At 41.5% G+C, this 21,653-nt stretch overlaps 1 protein-coding gene across 5 annotated transcripts in view; it reads left to right on the top strand.

Annotated features, from left to right (window-relative positions):
• zeb2b (zinc finger E-box binding homeobox 2b) overlaps positions 1-20,088 on the top strand; it is a 97,466-nt gene extending 77,378 nt beyond the window's left edge. For 3 of the 5 annotated variants that reach the window (XM_005738662.1, XM_013912282.1, XM_005738661.2), the window contains exons 4-10: positions 2,021-2,089; positions 5,225-5,413; positions 6,810-7,024; positions 10,844-10,952; positions 11,997-13,999; positions 16,712-16,892; positions 18,419-20,088. In XM_005738662.1, the coding sequence (XP_005738719.1) occupies positions 2,021-2,089; positions 5,225-5,413; positions 6,810-7,024; positions 10,844-10,952; positions 11,997-13,999; positions 16,712-16,892; positions 18,419-18,993 (3,341 nt within the window). In that variant the 3' untranslated portion in view covers positions 18,994-20,088. The remainder of the gene's footprint in view (positions 1-2,020; positions 2,090-5,224; positions 5,414-6,809; positions 7,025-10,843; positions 10,953-11,996; positions 14,000-16,711; positions 16,893-18,418) is intronic. The other 2 variants (XM_013912283.1, XM_013912284.1) reach the window with 1 other exon arrangement.
• Positions 20,089-21,653: the final 1,565 nt, after the last annotated feature.

The following is a 21,653-nucleotide window of genomic DNA, read 5'->3' as shown; positions in this document are numbered from 1 at the left end:
GACACAGAAATGTGAGGGAGTTTTAAGCACAAAAGGGTGGACGGGGTGGGGGGAGGCTTTTCTACATTCTGATATCTGATACTTGTGGGTATATTTTAATCTGTGGTGGAAGTATTTTTTTTAATCTGTTTTGTTTTGTTGTAGCTTTAATTTATGTTCTTTAAAACCCATTTATTTTCCCATAGTGCGACTGTGGTTTTGATGCTGTTTGGCAGACGTGCAATCAAATGTACAGCATGGGGAAAGTTAAACTAGGACATACCCCTGCAGAAGAGTCTGTCATTATTCTCTGAAGCCATTGACAGGGGTATTTATCATTTCACCGCAGAAGCCAAATCTCTAATTTCAAGCAAACCCGAATTGCAAGCCTTAGAAAGCATTCCACAACGATCAAGCCCATTGTTTCCAACTCCAAATAAAAACTCTTTTTGCTTCTGGCTTTTGTGCAAAGCAATGTAAGCAGGATAACATTATTATCAACAACACACCCACCACCTTTCCTGTATTATCTCAGCCAGGTTGCTCTTATGTAGGCGCTCATCCTGGTTTAATAGCCAAGGGATAGTCCGATACATCGGATCCTGCTGTCATCTGGGAAAAAAAATTAAAAATGCTCACAATGCAACGCTTGTAACCTTCTTGCAGGAGCAGCAGAGCAAGAACAGATGCGTGAAAAGAAGACAATGCAGGTTTTTTGTTCTTGTTTTTTATTTTAAGACAAAGGCCTCATGTTCTCGGAAGCACCTTGATTTAATTTTTACTGACGAGGCAGGAAGGAGGGACCAGGGACTTCTTAAGCTGATTGTCAAGTCTCTGTCCTCCTGTCGACCGTGAGGTGGAGGTGGAAAAGAGGGTTTGTTTATGAGCTTGTCAATCCACCCTTTATTTACTGTCGCCTCACCTGTGCCAGGGCAATATCTCCCCGTCTGCACAGACCGGGAGCCATTATCCTGATTGGCAGTAAGAACTTGTCCTGCTTAAACCAACATTTCTCCGAGGAAGGGTTTCTTTGAGATGAAGGAATAATCTGAATAGCTGAGGTCAGGCTTGAGTAGGTGGAGCCAAAAAAGGAAAGCCACAGATTCTTAGAGCCTAAAATCTAGCCAGAGACTGAGGAATATTGCTTGATAACTTTCAAATAAAAGGCTTTTATGAAAGGCTTTCAATCCAGATAGGTTGCTGTAGAATAAGGAATATTCAAAGGCCTGTAAGGCCTGGAAAAGTGGTAAATAGGGCAGATCAAATGTGTGTCTTTTTTTTGGTTAAAAATGCACTTTCCCCTTCAGTATCGTGTGTGCGAGGCTTTGAAATAATAGTTTCCGCCTGTTTTACATGTTTTTCTGTATTGTCGGGCTTCATACCTCACCAGAAAACATTAATTTATTTATTTTCTGACTCCACCCACCTGAGGTTTACCCCAACCAATGAGGTTATTTCTGCCCGGGAGAAATGTTTGTGCAAGTAAAACTCTTAATTTGTGGTTAAGGGTTGTATTCCTTTTAGTTTCGGAGCAAGGCACTACTAAGTCTCTGCCAGGGCTTGTGGTGAATCACAAAAATGTGCGCGCTCACAATACTCCAAGCTGCTTTGGATAAAAGCATCCACCAAAATGACATATGATAAAAAACAAGCGTGATCCTGCATGCAGCGGATTGCAGCGGCGTCACAGCCGGGGAGTAATAAGCTCAGCCTGCGTGTTGGCTGGAGCTCTATGATTGCTCAGGTGGATGTGTTCCGTGTTGTATTTAATCGCTCTGTTTGGCGATTGAAGCTTTCTTCGCCTCCCCCGCCGCTTGTTGTCACGTTAAAGGTAAATAAGTCTCTGTCTGGCTCAGATGATAGCATTCATTAAGCATGCTGAATAAAGCCGTGGTGCACTGCGATGCACAGCGGTGCCTTTATTGGTTTCACCATACCTTCTTCTTAAAGGCCTCATTGTCAGCGTTTGTCAGCGTGCATGGTACATCGAGGTACTCACCCTCCCTTCTCTGCTTTTTCTTCTTCTTCTGTTTTTGTGCAGATGAAATAAAAGATGATTTTGACACCCTGGGGCCTGATACCACTTTGCAGACAGTTGGAAACGGTACAGGTGAGTTCAGATATTTGCTGTATGTGTGTCAAACCTTTCATATTAAGCCATTCTTGTCTGGTGCCTTACGTGCATGTTTCTTTGTCAGTCTGCAAGTCTTTAAGGTCTGACAGCCCTATCGTTGATGATTAGTACTCTAACCTATTGGAACAAATAAACATAATAATGGAAGTCCTTTGTTTTTAACTCCGAAATATAGGGTAAGGGTTCTCTACCTCTACGTCAAGGATTGGATATTTTAGTTTTCTTTCTCTTACTGTCTATTACCATCTTTACATCTAGCAGGTCATGTTAAGAGGTTAAAAACTTACTTCCAGCAGCTCAGCTGCAACTTGTAGGACCTCGTAGATGTTAAGAGCTTCTCAAACTGAAAGTTAACTGTTCAACATGACCATTTCACGCCCAACACTGGGTTCAAATTCAGCTAAAGTTGTACGTTTTAAAGACCCCAAACTACCGACTACTGATCTAGGGTTAGGCTAAGCATATGTTTGTAGTTTCTAGTTTATGAAAAATTGACTATTTAGTAAGTGATTGAAACTAAACAAATCTCTCCTTCTTAGATGTGTTGCTGGTGACCTGGTGGATGTTAAGAGGTTAGAAGGTCTTTGATGTGCCATCAGGCTGAATGTGGCTTGTTTCAGTGGGGTTGGATTTCAGCTAATATCCAGCCCTTTGATGGCACTTCTGCCTGTTTTGGATACTCAGTTGGATAATCTCAAAAAAGAAGAACTGTAATGCCAAAATGTATGTAAGACATTTGATTAATTTGAAGGGTCACTAGTTTGTAATTCTAACCTTAACGGTTTATTGATAACCTGCTGAAGACTGATGGGGTCAAAATGACTAATTCCAAGTCAAAACTGGGTTTAAAACTAGACTAAATTTGGCTGTAACATAAAAGGTTGTAATAGTTATAACCACTAAACCACAGAACCTGAATCTCTTAAGATCTACTAGGTCACTGCCAACTGATCTAGAGCTAGAGTTATGGGTTTCCAATTTGTGAAAATTTGCCTAATTAACATGTGGATAAAAGAAAAATCAAACCTAAATGGGTTGCTGGTGGCCTGGTGAATGTTAATAAGTTAATACAGGCCTTTTTAGCTTTTTGCAGTCCCTGGAGGAGTTCCTGAACAGAACAAAGCAAACATATCCACAAACTGCGCGCTGTAATTAAAAGGAAATCTTCCTCTGCTGACTCAGTGATCACTGAGGCAATCCCGTGTATGTTTATAGGCAGCTGAAGTGATTTTGATTTTAATAACCATTGATTACACATGCTACTTTCAGCTTTCCCAGTTAGCTAAGTGTTTCTTCTGGTGGAGTCGAACACGATCTGCCATTTTTCATTAAGCCACCAAAGCTGATTTGTCGCCACATACCCTCCCTTCCATGATATCATCCTGGCCACCCTGACAATTGGCCTCGGACGCCGTTATGGTAAACCGAACTCGCCCCGCAGAACGCCATGCAGCCCTGAATCAAAATCCTCCCTTCAGCTTTAATTACCGTTACTTTCTGCTGGTGTTTTCCTCTTCGCTTTCTTTTCTCCTCTCCCCTTCTTCATGTTCTGGAAATTCAAGCCCAGCAAATGTTTTCCATTTAAAGGACTTTTGGAAACAATACTGTGGCACCGCTGTGGAAGCTCCCCGCCACTAGATCACATGTGATTTCATTTAAAGACATGAGCAGTTTGATCACGTCCACCGATGCCAAAGCACACTTTGATCCAGGTGATTTCCTCGTCCGTTGGAAAGAAAGCTGATCGTTTTCTCCTTAAAGAAACACTTTGCATGTATGTTTTTTCATCCAGAATATGTCCTCATTTTATTATTCCTGACGATAGAAGCTTGGTCGCTTGCATCAGCTGAATGTTAAAGTAAACCATGTTTCATTACCCTGAAGCTTTTCAGCTTTAAGTCCAGGAACTGCTTGCACTGAGCCGCACCCAGTCAATCATCAGTCAATCATCACAATTAGCTTAGCACTTCCTCCAAAGCTACAAAGAATCATCTAATGAGAAGACTGAGAATTATGCCATCACGGTTATCAAAAGCGATCCATTGGCACCGATGACATTTCGGTGCCATTTTTGACATCCAAATATCTACTACCTTGACCTTTCGCAAATTGGCCTGCAAAGTCATCACGGTCTAACAAATCGCTCTTTAAACCTCACCTTGGCTTGCAGTCTAAAAGCCTAATTAACGGCGGTGAAGTCTGATGAGATGTCACTTGGTTGTTTTTGTTTTGTGAGGATTTAAAAAAAAAAAAAAAATTTTGGTCACCAAACATCCTCCAGGATCTCTCCAGGTTGTAAACAGTATGTGTGCGCGCGTACGTGTGATGTTTTGAAAGTCGGCCATCCCCTTGACTAATGAAGGCTGCTGATTTTCTTTTTGCTCCGGTTTGTTGTTTAGGAGGCAGCTATCTCCACGCTGCAGCTTAAGAGTTTCCCTGAAGAGAAGGGACTGGGAAATAATTTGAGAAAACGCATTGTGTGGCCTCAGCACTTTGGTTGGCTTAAGATTCATTCAGCTCAGCTATGGCAAAGCATGCCCCCCGCCCCCACCCCCCACACTCTCTCTCCTCTCTCGCCCTTTCTTTCCCTTTTTTTTCTTCTCTTTTTGTGGTTTGGCCCTGGTAATCTGTTCAACACAGAATCAACAAAAGCCACAGCCTCTTGATTGACCTTATATGTGAAAGTCGATACTGAGAAACGTGGCTCTGTTGCTGATTAAACCAGGCTTGTCTGTATGTGTATGTATATGAGGCTCTTTTTTAAAAAATTATTTGAGTAAATTAGGTCAGTGAAGGTTTTTTCAAGGCTCATGGTAGCACCTTTATCTCCTGACTTTTGTTCGGATTAAGTTACAGTTCTTGTTTTAGCCGACGTGGCGTGACAAGCAAGCCCAGTAATTTAGATGCATTCTCCCCAAAGCACGGCTGTAATGTTTTAGGGTGGCTATCCTCATCACATTTCCACCAAGATGTTCCCAATATCCTCCTGTAAGACATTTCTCTGGGGACGAAGGGAATCCAATTTATTCCTCTCGCCTCCCCCCCACCCTCCTGTCCTCAGTCTCCTCCTTCACAATCTCCATCTCTCTCTCTTCCTCTCTGTCACTTCAGTCAAGAGCGTCGATTGCACTTCAGAGTTGGAGGACTTCTTTGCCAAGCGGAAGCTGGATGACAGCGACAGCCACGTGGTGAGCATTGCCGAGTACCTGCAGCGGGGCGACACCGCCATCATCTACCCGGAAGCCCCCGAGGAGCTGTCCCGCCTGGGCACACCGGAAGCCACTGGACCGGAGGAGAACGGTACGGGTCCTGTCCAAGGGTTTGTAGGAAGGATCTGGGTCGAAAGATTAGGGTGAGAGGAAGGAAACAAGACAAGATGTAACCCAGAACAGCTATGACTCAGAAAATATTGGGAATTGATGCTAAGTTTGACCTAATTTTGATAACCTATCTATGGTTCCCTGTGTTAAGGAAGAGTTACAGGTAGGTTTAACCTCTCAGAGTCAGGGTTAAGGTTATTTTTAGTCACGTGTTAAAAGAAAGTAAAGTCTAAGTCATTGGGGTCATTGGCACTGACCCAACCCGAACCCTAACCTATCAGAATTTGTCATTATGTTTTTTTAATTGTTCTTCCAAATGTTCACAATCATGGAATACCAAAAAGGATCCTTCTAGATGGCAAGCATCAAATCTATTAAAGTTTTTTTCCTCTAAAATACAAGTAGGTTTAGGGTTAGACCTCACAGGGCTAAACAGGCATATTTTCAGGAAGGATAATATGATATCTTTTAAATTAAGCCTCATGCATTTGTTCTGGCATCATAGTTTTTCAGTTCAAGGTTGTCCAAGTAGACAAAACCTAACCCAAACCCTGCTCTTAACTCTAGATGTGTTGCCAGCAGCTTGGTGGATGTTTTTTGCAGAAAGACACCCACAATAACCTTTAAACTTGAAGAATGTCTTAAAACGTTCTTTAAACCGATGCATTTAAAAACCTTTCCTATTACTCCAGACCATTTTAAAGGATATCCAGCCTTAAATGTGCCTACTCTTATAGCATAACTGCTGCAGTAACTGAGGGTGCTTGCTCAGCTAATGTCCTGGCAAATGTTTAAAAAAAAAAAGAAAAGAAAGGGGGAGAAAAAGTCTTCTCGCTGACACGACCGGGCAGCTGTTGGTCCCACAGATTCGCCGGATGCCTGGGTGTTTACCTACAGTCTTAAGCAACAGCTGGGCAGGGGCTTGAAATCAGATAGCACACCTCCGAAGCTCCCCGGAGGGAAAGAATTGGAAGAGGGGGGCTTGAATTTGAGCGGGATTGTGATTCACGCTACAGACACTATGAACGTGCCAGCGGTGGTGGTTAGGTGTGGGGGGACTAGAAAATGAGGGCTGTTTAAAGAAATTCGGACTATCTGTGGAATAGTGTGTGCATCCAGTACCGTGTACGTGTTTGTAACTATGTGGAGGAAAGTGAGAACGAGTGGGAGTGCTGTGTGTGAGTCGGGAGGAGGTCGTAGTGCAGCGGATGCCAGCCTGACACTGTGACTCTCATGTGGAGCAGATTGCAGAGATAACTCCCATACCACTCTGGGCAGCCCGCCCGTTAGTTGCCATTGATTCGCTGACCTTTTGGCCCGCTTTCCTTTCCCCTTCCTCCTCCCTCCTTCTCCTCCTCCCGCTGTCTCCTGTGCAGACCTGCCACCTGGAACGCCAGATGCCTTCGCCCAACTGTTGACCTGCCCCTACTGCGACCGGGGCTACAAGCGTTTGACATCGCTAAAGGAGCACATCAAGTACCGCCATGAGAAGAACGAGGAGAACTTCGCCTGCCCCCTGTGCAACTACACGTTTGCTTACCGCACTCAGCTTGAGCGGCATATGGCCACACACAAGCCTGCAAGGGATCAGGTGAGGGGGATATTCTTTCTTTTTTCTCCTTCTTCTTCCTCATCCCATCCCCTTCTTCCTGTTTTTCCCTCCTTCCTTTTCCTCCTCTGTCTGTCCCCTGTTTCATTTCATTTCTAATGTGCCCCGATCCCTCAGAGAAGGGAGATCATTTTTTCTGATTGGCAATCATTATTAATTTTTCATGGCATTTTGAAGATGCAGATCCTTTAATGGTAATAACTTTAATTGAGGCCCTAAATGGTTTTTTGATGGCCCTCCCTGATATGATTTTCCAGTCTCGTGTTCACGATCGAATGATTGTGTTAATTTCCAATTTGGAAATTTTTATCAGCTCCTTAACTTCACTTCACTCCTGGCCTTTAATGTTCTTCTGGTGCAGCCCGCAGTCGTAGCACTCCATCAAACTCCACCCCCCTCCACTTCTAATTTCATGCACTGCATAAACATCTGTGTATACTTTAAATTTTTTCTCCCACGATTTATATCCTGTACGTCTGAAATATAATGTGAATCCGCTGGCAGTTAGCATGAATCACCTTAAAGTTCTGTGAGGTGAAAACGCATCCAGCAGTTACGGGTGTTTAACTCGCTTGTCAGCTTTTAGTTGAAGATGTGCGCTGAGATAGATTGTGGCAAAAAAAAAATTGCACGCTTTCAGAGTTTTTGCACATTTGGGGATAATTATAAGTTCTCAGTAAGCTAAAATCGGAGCAGTAAATTTCAAAGTAGATGAAGTTGATGTTTTTGCTTCGGAGGATAATTATAATTGAAGAATTTTTGCTTTATTAAAAACTGCGACTTAACCTCTAAATGTAAAGAATCCACTTATGCAGACATGTAAACAGCGCCATGCAACAGTCATGCCAAACTGTATCGTATTATGAGTTAATGACACTTCAGCCAGCAATCCATTGATCCACCTATGAACAATCACTTGATGAAAGTAGGGACAAGAAACTCCCTTTTTCTCAGGAAGAGACCTCTAGCAGGCAGCTGTTTGGCCTTTAAAAAAAAAAAAAAAAAAAAAAACAGAATTTTTTTTTCACTCAGACACCCTGAAATCATTGGCTAATAATTTGTAAAAATTTGTTAATTTATTATTTTTAACTACATAAATAATACAATTCTGTAATAGTTACATTCTGATTATATAACAAGCTATTAATGATTAATAAATGTTACCATTACTTTCCTAATTTTCTTAGCTCACCTATAAAACCACAGATTCAGTCAACCCTGATCTGAACAGCCTTCCCCAGCCTAATGTGAACCTAGACTACAAACAAAACCAAACAATGAGTAAGACAGGAAATGATGTTTAACCATCTATAAACACAAACTATTAAGTAGCAAATAATATTGTCATTTCGTGGTTTGTTAAAAGTAGAAAAACTGATGTAAATCTGTGTTGCAATGGTTATTGTAGACATGCCAGTAATCAGATTATGTATGGGTCTCAGTAAGAAACTTAGTTAAACATTTTACTAATAACTAATAGCAGTAATAACTTGGCGGATTGTAATAATAACTAGACTAATGTAGGGGGTCCAAAATGAATGTAATGTACTTGTCTGCCAAACTAAGTGAAAAATCAAGAATGAATTGGTCCTGGAGAGATACAAAGGTAACTACCAATTTATCGTTTATTACCAATGTTTATTATAAAATGTTAGACTTTTTTCTTTTACATACAGAGAAACTACAGCTCAAATGGGTCAGCCCCGTTTGGAGAAAAATAATCTGTCACGTCTCGGTGTCCAATTTTCTCTTGGACTTCCTCTGCTAGAAAAACCTTGTGATGCAAGTAGAGTTATAAAAAAAGAACTGAGCCATTCAGCCAATAACAGATGATATCATGTACTCTGATGCTTTGCGGTGTTCAGTCCCAGGTCGTGGGTGTTGTGTTGTGCTCTCTGAAGCGAGGATGACAGGCTCAGACTGTGGCTGATTTGATCAGATGTCAGCAGCCAGCACTTTCACCTGATCTACCAGCTGGGTGTAAACGTGAGCAGATGGGCCGGCCGACTGAGCCGCTGTCCCAATCCTCATATTACAATGCTGTTGCTGCTCCCCTCCGGAGTCCAGTCAATGGCCAAAGACTCCTATTCAAGCACCGTGGCTCCTTCTACAAAGCCGGTTATCTTGATTTGTAAATGAGCTGGATTGTTTAAGTGCTAATCCTCCAGATGAGATTGAGGTGATGTCTTACTCATTTTGATTCCTTTCCCTAGGTGGCGCTCTTGTTTTTTTTTAGCCTGTCCTCTAATTATCGACACTGACAAACTCCACTGTTTGCTTATATTAGATGTACATTTGGCAATTAACAACAAGCCGAGCTGCAGTCAGATTAACATAAAGAGTAATGTTCTGATAGGTAAACATGTGCTGCTCCGTTCTGTCTGCTATGTTTACAAGCGTTAATACTCCTCCTCCTCTTAAGCAATTAGCTGAAATATGACTAATTAGAGGTTATACATATGCAAACATCCAGTCCAATCCAGTCGGGCCCCCGCCCACAAACAGCAGTGGTGGCATTCACACAGACAACAAGCCATGAAGGAGAGACGGAGCGTTTTCGCCAGTGCCATTCACAATTATGAGCGCGGAGCAATTGTGTCTTATTAGCAGTGGTGGCGAGACTAAACTTTACCGGGCAGGGGTCCTCAGGGAGGGGGAAGTAAGAGGAAGGTGGTGGCGGTGGCGATGGAGGTGGGGGCGGAGGTAGCGAAGCAGCTGTTGCTGTTTGTTTATGCAACTCAGCAACATACGAGCGGTGGGGTCCCTCTCCGGCGCTTGGCGGGGCCTCGACTCTCCCTGCTTGATCTTTGAAGGTTGGGGCTGTTTGAACAATTCCTCCCAGTCCTCCCAGTGTCCTGCGCGCCACCATCTGTCTCCCCAGGAATGTGGGTAGAGTCAGCACACACCCCAGCATTTGTCAAGGCTGAACTGGGAGGAGGGAGTCGCTCTGCTTTTCCCCCTAGCAAGCTCAGAGAAAATGTGTCTCTCTCTCTTTTTTTCTTTTATCCATATTTACTAACCATTTAACATCCCTACCTCCCACTTGGAATTAATTGTTTTGTGAGTGACGAGCCAGGTTTACACACCCCGTGTTGTTGTTGCTGAGTATTATTATATTTTGATTTTTCTTTCCCTTTTTTTAAGAGAGGAAGGCTCTGTTTGAATTGCAAATGTGATGGATTGCAACTGATGTTTACCTTTTTTTTGAACAGCAAAATCAAGGCCGGGCCCATGTGCTGGCTTCTTTATCCCAAGATTATTAAAGAGACATTTGAGGGTTTTTTGTTGTTTTTTTTTTTTTTGGGGGGGGGACGACCTAATTACTGCAACACATTTGCAGAGGGGAGGAAAGAAAAAAAAGTAAAATTCAGAGATGGTGTGAATACAGGTATGCTGGCGAGAGAGAGCTCACAGATGATTCTGAATACATTTTGGACTGATTAGACCCCAAATTAATGAAAAGTAGATCACATCGGCACCTCTAATGAAGGAGAAACGCTCTAAAAAAAGACTCTTTTCATTTATTCTATTTTCTGGGCTGCCAAATTCTAAAGGCAGGCCTCCTTTGGCTGTGCAGCCAGGAAATTAAAAGGTATGTGATTCTCTCTGTTATCGCCGCCGCTGCCTGTAGTTGCTCAATGGAGGTGGGAGTAGAAAGCCAAGATGCTTCGTTTGCGACAGGAGCCATTTGGCTTGTAGCGTGAACTGAACTCTTACCCCCTCCATGTTTGTACATTTTTCTTTTTTTTTAAATCTCTTTCTCTCTCTCTCTCGCTCTTTTTTTTTCTCTCTCTCTCACAGCACCAACTGCTCAACCAAGCGGCCGGCAACCGCAAGTTCAAATGCACCGAGTGCGGCAAGGCCTTCAAATACAAGCACCATCTGAAGGAACACCTCCGGATTCATAGCGGTGAGTTGCAGGAAGAACGCTGCCCTGCTCTTTGAATATTCATAACAGTGATTTAAGGATCCACAGATATTCCTTTTGGTTTATTTTGGACACTCGTCGGCTGTTAATGGACACTGAAGTCCTCGGGGTGTGCAATATTTGCTTATGTGTGTGAAGCTTTTAAATTGAATTGAATTTATTTGTTTACTTGTTGCAAACTTTCCTTTTTATCAGCCTTAAACAAAGAGTATTTTGTTGCAGAGTTCAGATGTGTACATTAAACTTACTTCAAAACTTCATGTACTGTGGAGCTGTTATTCTGGTAATACAAGCATGAAACAAATAGTATCCTTACCTAGCAAGCCCTATTGCTCAACTATAATTTATTATTTTATATAATTTAATTTAATTTTAATGAAGTTTTTTCAAATTATATTGACTTTAGGTTCAAAGCAAAACATGAAGAATTAAATAACTTTTACATTTTCTTAACAGTGCCCCAACTCTTAAGGAATTTGTTTTTTCAATTAATTCCTACAGTTTATTGGATGGGAGCCTTTTTCCCTACAAATAAAATCAAATAAAAATTATTTCATGTCCATCACACTTGTTTGAACATGCTTAAAATGTCCAAAACAAAAGTAGTCAGTGAGGTTTCCATGCCTTTGTGTTTAGTGTCTTTGTGTGCTCACTGAGCTGAGCAGAAAACGTTAAAGCTAATAAATGTTAAAGAATGGTTTACTTTCACTCAAAACATGTAAGTACAAAAAAAGAGCAAAGATCTCTAAACCAATTCAGTTTGGCAGAAAATAAAGAAAACGCAGACACTATACTGGAAGATTACCGGCTCTAGCGCATATTGCACATCTTGGCACAATTCAGTTAATTTCAATTCTGTTTTATTTACATAGCACCAGTTCACAGCAACAGCCACCTCAAGGCATTTTATATTGTAAAGTATAGACCGTAAAATAATATGAGAGAAAAAGCAAAATTGCATGACCCCCCTTTGAGCCAATTGGTTGTTTACTGGTCTTGGCTAACCATCTATATTTCTTGTTTCAGGTGAAAAACCTTATGAGTGCCCCAACTGCAAGAAGCGCTTCTCTCACTCGGGCTCCTACAGTTCCCACATCAGCAGCAAAAAGTGTATTGGCTTGATTGCAGTCAATGGCAGGATGCGCAGCAACATGAAGACAGGCTCCTCCCCTACCTCTGCCTCCGCCTCCCCCACTAACACTGCCATCACCCAGCTGCGACAAAAGCTTGAGAACGGAAAGCCACTCAGCCTCGCCGAGCACAACAACCACCTGAACATCAAGACGGAGCCGCTGGACTTCGACTACAAGCTGATGATGGCTTCTCATGGATTTGCCGCTCCTGGGCCTTTCATGAATGGAGGAGTGGGGGGAAACAGCCCACTTGGGATCCACCACAACTCGGCCCAGAGCCCCTTGCAGCATCTTGGGATGGCCGGACTTGAAGCACAGCTCCTGAGCTACCCGGGTCCACTGGGGAATAATCTGAGCGAAGTACAGAAGGTTCTCCAGATCGTGGACAACACTGTGTGCAGGCAGAAAATGGACTGCAAGCCAGAAGAGCTCTCCAAGCTCAAAGCCCACATGAAGGAGCTGGGATCCCAGATAGAGGAGCAGAAACAAGCGCTGACAACGGCTCAGGTCGGTCTTCCACTTGTTAATCACAATGGCGCCACCAAAAGCATCATCGACTACACATTAGAAAAAGTGAACGAAGCCAAAGCCTGCCTCCAGAGCTTGACTACAGACTCAAAGAGACAGATTAGCAATATCAAACGAGAGAAACCCAACCACATGCTTGAAGGAGGTGTGGATGAGAAGGTGCAGGAAAACAACATGTTTACACCTTACGCTTGCCAATACTGCAAAGAAACCTTCCCCGGGCCAATACCTTTGCATCAGCACGAACGCTACCTGTGTAAAATGAACGAGGAGATCAAAGCTGTGCTGCAGCCCAGTGAGAATTTGATGCCCAATAAACCAGGGATATTCATGGAGAAGAACACTCACTTACCCTCCTCCATGTTGTCTGAGAAGGTACTCACTGGGCCTCTTAACCCTTACAGGGACCACATGTCTGTGTTGAAGGCATACTCTGCCATGAACATGGAGCCCAACTCGGAGGAGCTGCTCAAGATTTCCATAGCGGTCGGTCTTCCTCAGGAATTTGTCAAGGAGTGGTTTGAGCAGCGAAAGATGTACGAGTACGGCACTAACAGGACCCCACCACTAGAGCACAGGAACAACATGGATATGGTTGTCGGAACAAATAACCACCACACTCCACCAAAAGACTCTTTGGCAGCTAGGTCGCCACTGTCTCTAATCAAACCTACTGACCGCATCACATCACCCTCCATAGCAGAGCTCCATAACAACGTGAACAACTGTGACAACTCGCTCAGACATTTGAAAAACCACCAGTTCAGCGGCAGCCAAACCAAACCCACAGGTGAAAAGTTGGACCACTCCCGCAGCAACACCCCTTCCCCGCTAAATCTGTCCTCCACTTCTTCCAAAAACTCTCACAGCAGCTCCTACACTCCAAACAGCTTGACTTCAGAAGACCTGCAGGCTGAGCCGCTGGACCTGTCTCTGCCGAGACTCATGAAGGAACCCAAGCATGCACTGACTGTCAAAAGCAGACCTAAAGTCAACAGTATTACCATTGACCATAACAGCATCCCTTCTCCCCGAGAGCACTTCGAAGAGCCTTTGAACTTGGCCTATCTCAAAAAGGATTTCTCAGGCTCTACCAACAATGGAAACTTAGAAAAAAGCACTAGCCCCATCTTCGGCATTAACCCGTTTGCGGCCAAACCCTTGTACACGTCGCTTCCACCTCAGAGCGCTTTCCCACCCGCCACATTCATGCCCCCGATGCAGGCCAGCATACCAGGTCTTAGGCCCTATCCGGGCATGGATCAAATGGGCTTCCTACCACACATGGCCTACACTTATGCAGCAGGGGCAGCTACCCTTGCCGAGATGCAGCAGAGGAGAAAGTACCAGCGGAAACCAGGTTTCCAGGTAAATAAGCCACCTGTGGTTTTGTGAAAGCCCCAGGCTCACTCAGATTCTCTGAAATGATCTGAACTCATTTCTGTACTAATTAAAAAACCACTCAGGAGTTAGGAGAGTGAAACGCTCACCTGAGGTAGACTGAACTGGCATAGGCGATGGAGATAAACAGCTGTGACACAACCCCGGGGTGGAAAAAGTGAGGCGTCATTAGTGGGAGGAAAGGAGGGCCTGTGCAGCCTGTGTTCAGCTGTTTTAGCAGTAATATCATTCAGTGATGAAAAAGAAAAAGCTTTGAGGATTGCTTCTACTTCCTTGACTTCATTTTAACTGGATTATCTCATCCCGTCTTAATGAGCCTCCAGCCCTTCTACCAGAGTTTCATTTGCAGATTTATGAATGTTAGTGGTGTTTTAATTTTTACCCTCAAAAAAACACTGGCACAAAATATCAAACAGCATCAGGTTCAAATATATGACAGGACCCATATTGGCCCTAAAGTTTAATCTCGTTAAAGCTCTAATTGTTACCACTCTGCACAGTAAATTTTACCCGCTGGAGTACATTAATGCTCTCGACTCCAGTCCTCCTCCAGAGCTGGCCTGAACTCACATATTTTGTTATTAAATATGGGTGAAAGGCCTTTGTAAAAATGACAAAGGTGAGCCCCGGAGCTGTGCACTTCTCTGAAATTTCCCATTGCAACTTTGCTGCATTTTAAAGAGAGCCAAAGCCAAAATGAGCTTCTACATGTGGATTAATAATGCACAGTCTCCATGTTCATTACCAGTGAATGCTGAAGGCTGTTTAACATAGAGGGAGCCATTTTGATGAAAAAAAGTATTAATAATGTTTCCTATTCTAAGTTATTAAATTAGATTTTAAAAATACAGCTACAGGCGTTTAGTTCAAATTGATTGCAGAGTGATAGTGGTCCCTTCTTAAAACACAGTGCAGTGCTGTCCCCACATTATCACACACATATTCATTAAGGAAAGCTTCAGTGGCTCAATATTGGCCATTAAGGTGCACCTTCTGATTTTAATCATTATATGAGTTTGCAATGTCAAGAATGGCTCACTGTGCCTCCTCTAATGTTATAATATTGTTCTCCATCAATTCATATTTAAGACTAATCTTCATCATAAAAGAGAATTTTAAAGGAATGTGCAGAATTAACGCTCGTGTACAAAATTAGACCACACTGAATACACCATTATAGCGGTGTTTCATAATGAGGAGACTGTCAGTTATAGATGGGTGATATTACTGCAGAGCTGAAAGTTTTATAAGAAATAAACGCCGGTATGTGCTGGTAATCAAAAATGCATGAGAACATGTAGCGTTGTGTGATTGTTTGGGAGGAACGCTTCAGTGTAATGATCCTATGTGGACAAATGGTGTCTGGCTAGATATTTTTATGATCTTTCACCAGCTATTGTTTAAAGAAAAGAGGATATTCACAACTAAATAACTTCCTTTTTTTGCGTTGATCTTCTGGACTTTCCTTTAAAATTTAACAGTTAGTTTAGAAATTAGCATGCTATCAGTAACTTTATATTAATGTAATATGAAGCAGTTATGACCTAAACTCACAAAATTCAGCTAATAATGTAAATCAATGTAATTTAAAATAATATAAGTATCAAGTATGAGCTTTTCCACCAACGTAGATTGAGCTACAAAGTGTTTGTAGTTTTGCTAAATGACACTCTCAAAGCATACTAATTAGCTAACAAACACTTAGCTGTTAATATAGCAATTAGCATGACACCTAATTGCTAACTTTTTGTCAAACTTCATACAATTTTTCAAGATATATCATAGCAAACCTAAATATAAGAAATTGCAACTAAAATTATAAACATTAGCTTTCTCTCAAATTAGTATTAGGAGTTAATAAACCGGCACATGAACACAGGCACCTTATTTTTCCTTAATTTAGTTATAATTAACTGTCACCTTAAAAGATTATATAGCTTGAAAATGTAACTACTAGTACAAGGTTGTTTTTCTAGCAAGACAAAGTTAGCAGGAAAAATAAACTTTAGCATTTCTAACATACATATTCTAAAAAAATAAACAACTAAAACTTTTTTCACATTTAAAAAAGTATACACTGCTTATAAAGAGCTTATAGGTTTTATAGCTTTATAGATAAAATAAACTCCACTTTTCATTAAAACCAGATAGTGGGTTAACAAATATTAGTTTTTTTGCTACAGCGGCTTAAGGTAAATACCCTTCTAAAGGGGTTAAAAACTCCCAGCAGCTCAGAAAATATTTATTGTGTTTGCTAAAAAAAAATTTGTCACACCTTTTGAGATTATAACACGAACGCTCTTTGAGCAATGTGTAGCATTTTGATATTTACTCTTAATTTACAGTTAGCTTAGCAATTTACACTTCAGAAAAGGGTGTCTTCTGGTTAAACATAACTATAAATAAATAAATTTTTGTTTGAGTCACATTAAGAACATAAACTCATAATTTAAGTAAAAATTTAAAGGGATTACATGTGGAATAATGTCAGCAACAGATATTAGCAACATTTACATGAAGCTAGCTTAAGCTAGAGTCATGTTATTTGCCACACACACAGTGACCACCTCACTGTTTTCTCACTTTTAAAAGAATATACAACATCTCATCATCACACTAAATTCATTATTGTGTTATCCTTTCTCCCTTTTTTTTGTTTGTGATTTTTTTTCTTTTTAGGGGGACCTGCTCGACGGTACACCAGATTACATGTCAGGGCTGGACGACATGACAGACCCCGACTCCTGTCTGTCGCGGAAGAAGATTAAGAAGACCGAAAGTGGTATGTACGCGTGTGACTTGTGCGACAAAACATTCCAGAAGAGCAGTTCCCTTCTAAGACACAAATATGAACACACAGGTATATACTGTTCTAGACCCTTATTTTAAACCCCATGCTTTTTTTATGTTTTAAATGTTTGTGTTGCCAAATCCTATCAGTATGAATATATTTTAATATATATAAATATTTTTTTATGTTATCCCCCTTTTCCCTCCTTCTTTCCTTCTCTGTTTAACCCTTAAGTTGTATATATGTAAACCCACACCTAACTTGCTTCTTCATTGACAGGGTTGAAATCCAGCGAATGAGTAAAGGCTTTGTGTGTTCTTTTTCTGTAATTTTGCAGGTATAGGCAGGATTGTACCATTTATTTCCCAATCATGTCTTCCTGTATGAACCACTTTGCTATCTTTAAAGACACACATCAATTCACCTAGATATGTAAAGCCAGCAAAAGGCCCCCTAATGCCTTTATCGGCCCTATTATTGACGATAGATCACATCAGCGGAGTAGTGCTTAGAAGCTTCAGAGCACCGATAACAAGTCTTTCATTATAGTTATTATACAGAGATCCTCTTTCACCAAGTTGCATCATTTATTTTATCCACTATCTGTAGAGAAGCGCTCTGTGCTTTACGCAGCCTTCGTGTTATCTGGTTGGACATAAAAGGGAGGGAGGCTCCACCGTCAGATCTCCTCTTCATTTAAAAGAGAAAATATGGGGTGGGGCGCGGGGATGCGTTATCTCCACTCCTGATGCGTCGCTGTGTGTTTTTAACAATATCGTGCCAGATGTTGGACCTGGAGTGCAGTTTCGGAGCTGTCAGAGGGGGGAGTCATGTGATTTGTGCGAGGCAGGAAGCCATATTTCCACACGTGGTGAGCAGCAGTTAGGGAAATGCCAAAATTAGAGGCTTCTTTGTAGCTTTTTAAAAAGAATCCAGGTATATTTTAGGTGAAGGAGTGTGGGGAAAAAGTGCCATTTAGCCAGCCATAAAACTATCTCACCCTGCACTCTTGGACAGCTCGGGTTTCTCATTTTGAGCCTTGGCATCTGAGCCGCGCCGTCATATTTGGTAGGGAAGGAGCTCCAGCTCAAAACCTAATATAGTCCCAGGCCTCGCCATGAACTCGAATTGCAATTGGAGATGAGCAGGGTTACCCCTCGGAGCCTTCCCCGCCCCACAGCCCCATCTCGGGTTTGTTTACCCCTTTGTCGCCTTCTCTATTTGTTTGCTTTTGCAGTAGTTTATTTATGTTGCATTCATCAGTGTGGCACGCAGGGCCTAAAATAAGTAGTCGCGGTTGAGTTTCTTCATGCTTCAACCACAGGAGGGGAATTTCCATAATGTAGGCCTGTGAATGCGAGCACGCTTTTCTCATCGTGCTCCCAATTTGAATAAACAAATAGCCCAAAGTCGTAAGTTGGATTTAATGCTCGGTGATGTCATTTTTACTCCATGCCATCCAGTTCATCAGAGTTTTTCCTCAATATTTTGCTTTGATTCTGACTTGTGTGTGTGTGTGTGTGTGTTTGATTTGCTGTGGCTGCAGGACGCCTCTCACGTCCCTTTCGTTTTTTCTCTGCTTTGTGTCTCCGCAGGCAAGAGGCCGCACCAGTGCCAGATCTGCAAGAAAGCCTTCAAACACAAACACCATCTCATCGAGCACTCCAGACTGCACTCGGGGGAGAAACCTTACCAATGCGACAAGTGCGGGAAGAGGTTCTCGCACTCGGGCTCATACTCGCAGCACATGAACCACCGCTACTCCTACTGCAAGCGTGAGGCCGAGGAGCGGGAGGCCGCAGAGAGGGAGGCCCGCGAGAAGGGCCACCTGGAGCCCACCGAGCTGCTCATGAGCAGGGCGTACTTGCAGGGCATGACTCCTCAGGGTTACCCAGAGCTGGCGGAGCGAGAGGCTATTCTGAGGCATGACGTGGTGAACGGAGGGATCAGAGATGCAGGGCGAAAGGAAGTGGATGGAACGTACGCAAAGATTGGACGGAGGGACGACGAGTTTGAGGAGGAGGAGGAGGAGAGCAAGAGCATGGACACGGACCCGGACACGTTGAGGGACGAGGAGGAGAACGGAGAGCACTCGATGGACGATAGCTCGCTGGACGGCAAAACGGAAACCAAATCGGATCACGAGGACGCGATGGAGGATGGCGTGTAATCGGCGGCGACACTTCAGAAGCTTCCCATCTTTAGAAGTTTAAAAAAAGAAAAACTAATGAAAAAAAAAAACAAAAGAAAAGAAAAGAAAAAAAGTTTTTAAGTTTCTCTCTTTTCGGTTCAAGTATTCTTACCTGCTCGGTTTAAAACGCCGTGTTTTAAGCTGTACGTGCACGTGCCTGAAGCTTCCGGGAAGCTTGACGGACTCCTCAACGTGGACTCAAATATCAATCCGGAAGAGGAGGAGGAGGAAGAAGGAGGCATTGAAGGGGGGAGGGGGAGGCTTGGGTTTGTGAAATAAGCTGCATTATGCAAACCGAACAATGAATAAATGAATACATTTCAAAAAATGTACAGTACTAAGGCCTAAAAATATGTGTGGTGCTAACCTCCTCAAATAAAAACCCCTGTGTTCCATAGTATTTATAGCACAACTAGTGACTTGTACAAATTGCACTCCGCTTCTATAATCATGAACAAAAATAATAAAAAGTATTGCCTATGTATATATTTATACAGTGTTGGAAAAAGAGCAGTAGTATCTGCACTACTACAGTCCTTCAGTATTACCTTTGTTATCACCAACCTACCTACGGTGTCGTCTTTAGTTTTCATCTCCAGCCACACTGTTTTAGGCCTCTTGAATCAAATGAAGGAATTAAAATTCAAAGACTGTGTGAAGGAGCTTTCCCCCCCCGTTTATTTTTTTGTTTGTTTTTTTATTATTTTTTTTAAAAGAGACCTTCATTTTAAGGGAAAATACAGTTTTACGGACAGATGTTGTTTTTTGGGGAGGGTCAAAAAAAAAAGAAGGACGAAGCCTTTGTAAGGTGTTTTTGATAAGAAAAAAGAAGCCTTATATGCAAACCTTTTAACCTGTGTGTTTTCTGCAAGTGCCACCCTCGTATTGTGTAAAAGGAAGGTTACTTTTTTTCACCAGCTTCAGTATTGATGAAATGGTTCACCGTTGTTCTTTGAAGCACCCGTGTCAGTATTATAGGCAGCAGTTCCTTAGTTTACATTATGTTGTGCAATGTTTTCTCACCTCTTTTCTTTGTCAGTATTACACCAAACCATTTTTTCCTCTTTTTTTTTTGAAAACAACAAATTGCATTTCATTTATTTGTAGGTTGAAAAGAAAACATTATTTATGTGGCCCATTTTATATTTCCTAATTTTATTTATTTCATACTGTTGTGTACAGTACTATAGTTCTTCAATATATAGATATATTTTAGTAAAAAGGAACATGGTGTCGATCATAGGGGCAAATTTTACGTAAAGAGAGCATTTATTGTGTTTTGAAACATTGTGAAATGCGAAGTTTAATCTTATTTTATTTTATTTTTTTTCCTTTATTTTCCAGCTACTGGAAAATTCCAAATTTGGGAACTTTTATACAATTGTGAAAACACTGTATTTTCGACTGAAAAATTCCACTTTCTTCATCTTTGTTTCTTTTTTTAAGCTAAAAAAAATGAAGAGGGACTGTTAAATACTATGTATGATATCATGACTGAAGAAGAATCTTTCCTGAAATGTCTTTGTAAAAGTATTATTGAATTCTTAATTTGTAATTTCTCTTGAAAATGACCCTGCTCGAATAAAAGTAGCCAAATTACAGAGTACCAAACCCTCGGGGCTTCGTGTTTGTTCACAAACGGTGAGGTGTGCTTGGCTTCGTCACAATGAACTCTTTCTTTTCAGATGGATTAAAGTCAACTGAGCCCAGCCCTCCTGCTGATTATCACTATTTTAAGATGAGAAAACAACATAAATGCCACGACCAAAGTTTTAAACAATAAAGCCAAAAATATTCTGTATTAGTTTCTTAGTAAATCACATTAAATGACTAAAACTTGGATTCCAGTCACTGGGAAACTAGATGTGAATCAATCTGCCAATGAAAATAGTCTCATCCTGTTTTTACTGAATTTGCTGAAATGTGCTGTGTCCAGCTGTTCTGGAAGTGTTCTTTTACAGGTTAAAAAATGCTGTACATATAAAACAAATTATTAATTTAGACAAGAAAACACAAAGTGAAGCTTTTTAAAACCTCTAAAAAATATTAAAATCATATTTGGAAGCTTTTCTTTTGAAACAAATGACATTTTAACGCTTTAATTAAAGCATCTTGAGCAAATTGCTGTAAGCAGATAACATACTTATGTAGCTGTCAGCAGGTTTAAGAATCAAAATGATTTGCTTTGTTTCACTGAGTTACTCCCGCTGATTGGAGGACCAAATGTACACCAGAGCAAACCTACGACTACTACTTATTTAAAGGCTGGTTTAAGGCAAGAAAACACAAGGCGAAGACACATTTAAAGGTTTTTAACCCCTTAGCAGTCCAATTAGTCCCCTAAACCATCCAATGTACCGTGGGCGGTACGTCCGACTGCTAACAGGTTAAAGCATATTTGAAGCTTTTATTTTGACGCATGACAATTTTGATAAACTCCTTGTTGTTTCACTGAATTGATCCGACTAACTGAAGGATCTAGCATGCACCGATCCAACTTATCCCTGATAATTCTAAATAAATACACCACCTCTGCTTAATAACTGATTAAAAGCTACTACAAGAAAACTCAAGACACATTTAAAGGATTTAAAACCCTTAAAGGTTTTATGTAAAGCTCGTTTTGAAGTATGAGATTG

Source organism: Pundamilia nyererei, unplaced genomic scaffold (genome assembly GCF_000239375.1).
Source record: "Pundamilia nyererei isolate P.nyererei 1_Seehausen unplaced genomic scaffold, PunNye1.0 scaffold00085, whole genome shotgun sequence".
Taxonomy (NCBI): domain Eukaryota; kingdom Metazoa; phylum Chordata; class Actinopteri; order Cichliformes; family Cichlidae; genus Pundamilia; species Pundamilia nyererei.
Note: the sequence above shows the minus strand (reverse complement) of the source record. Positions and strands in the feature narration are given on the sequence as shown.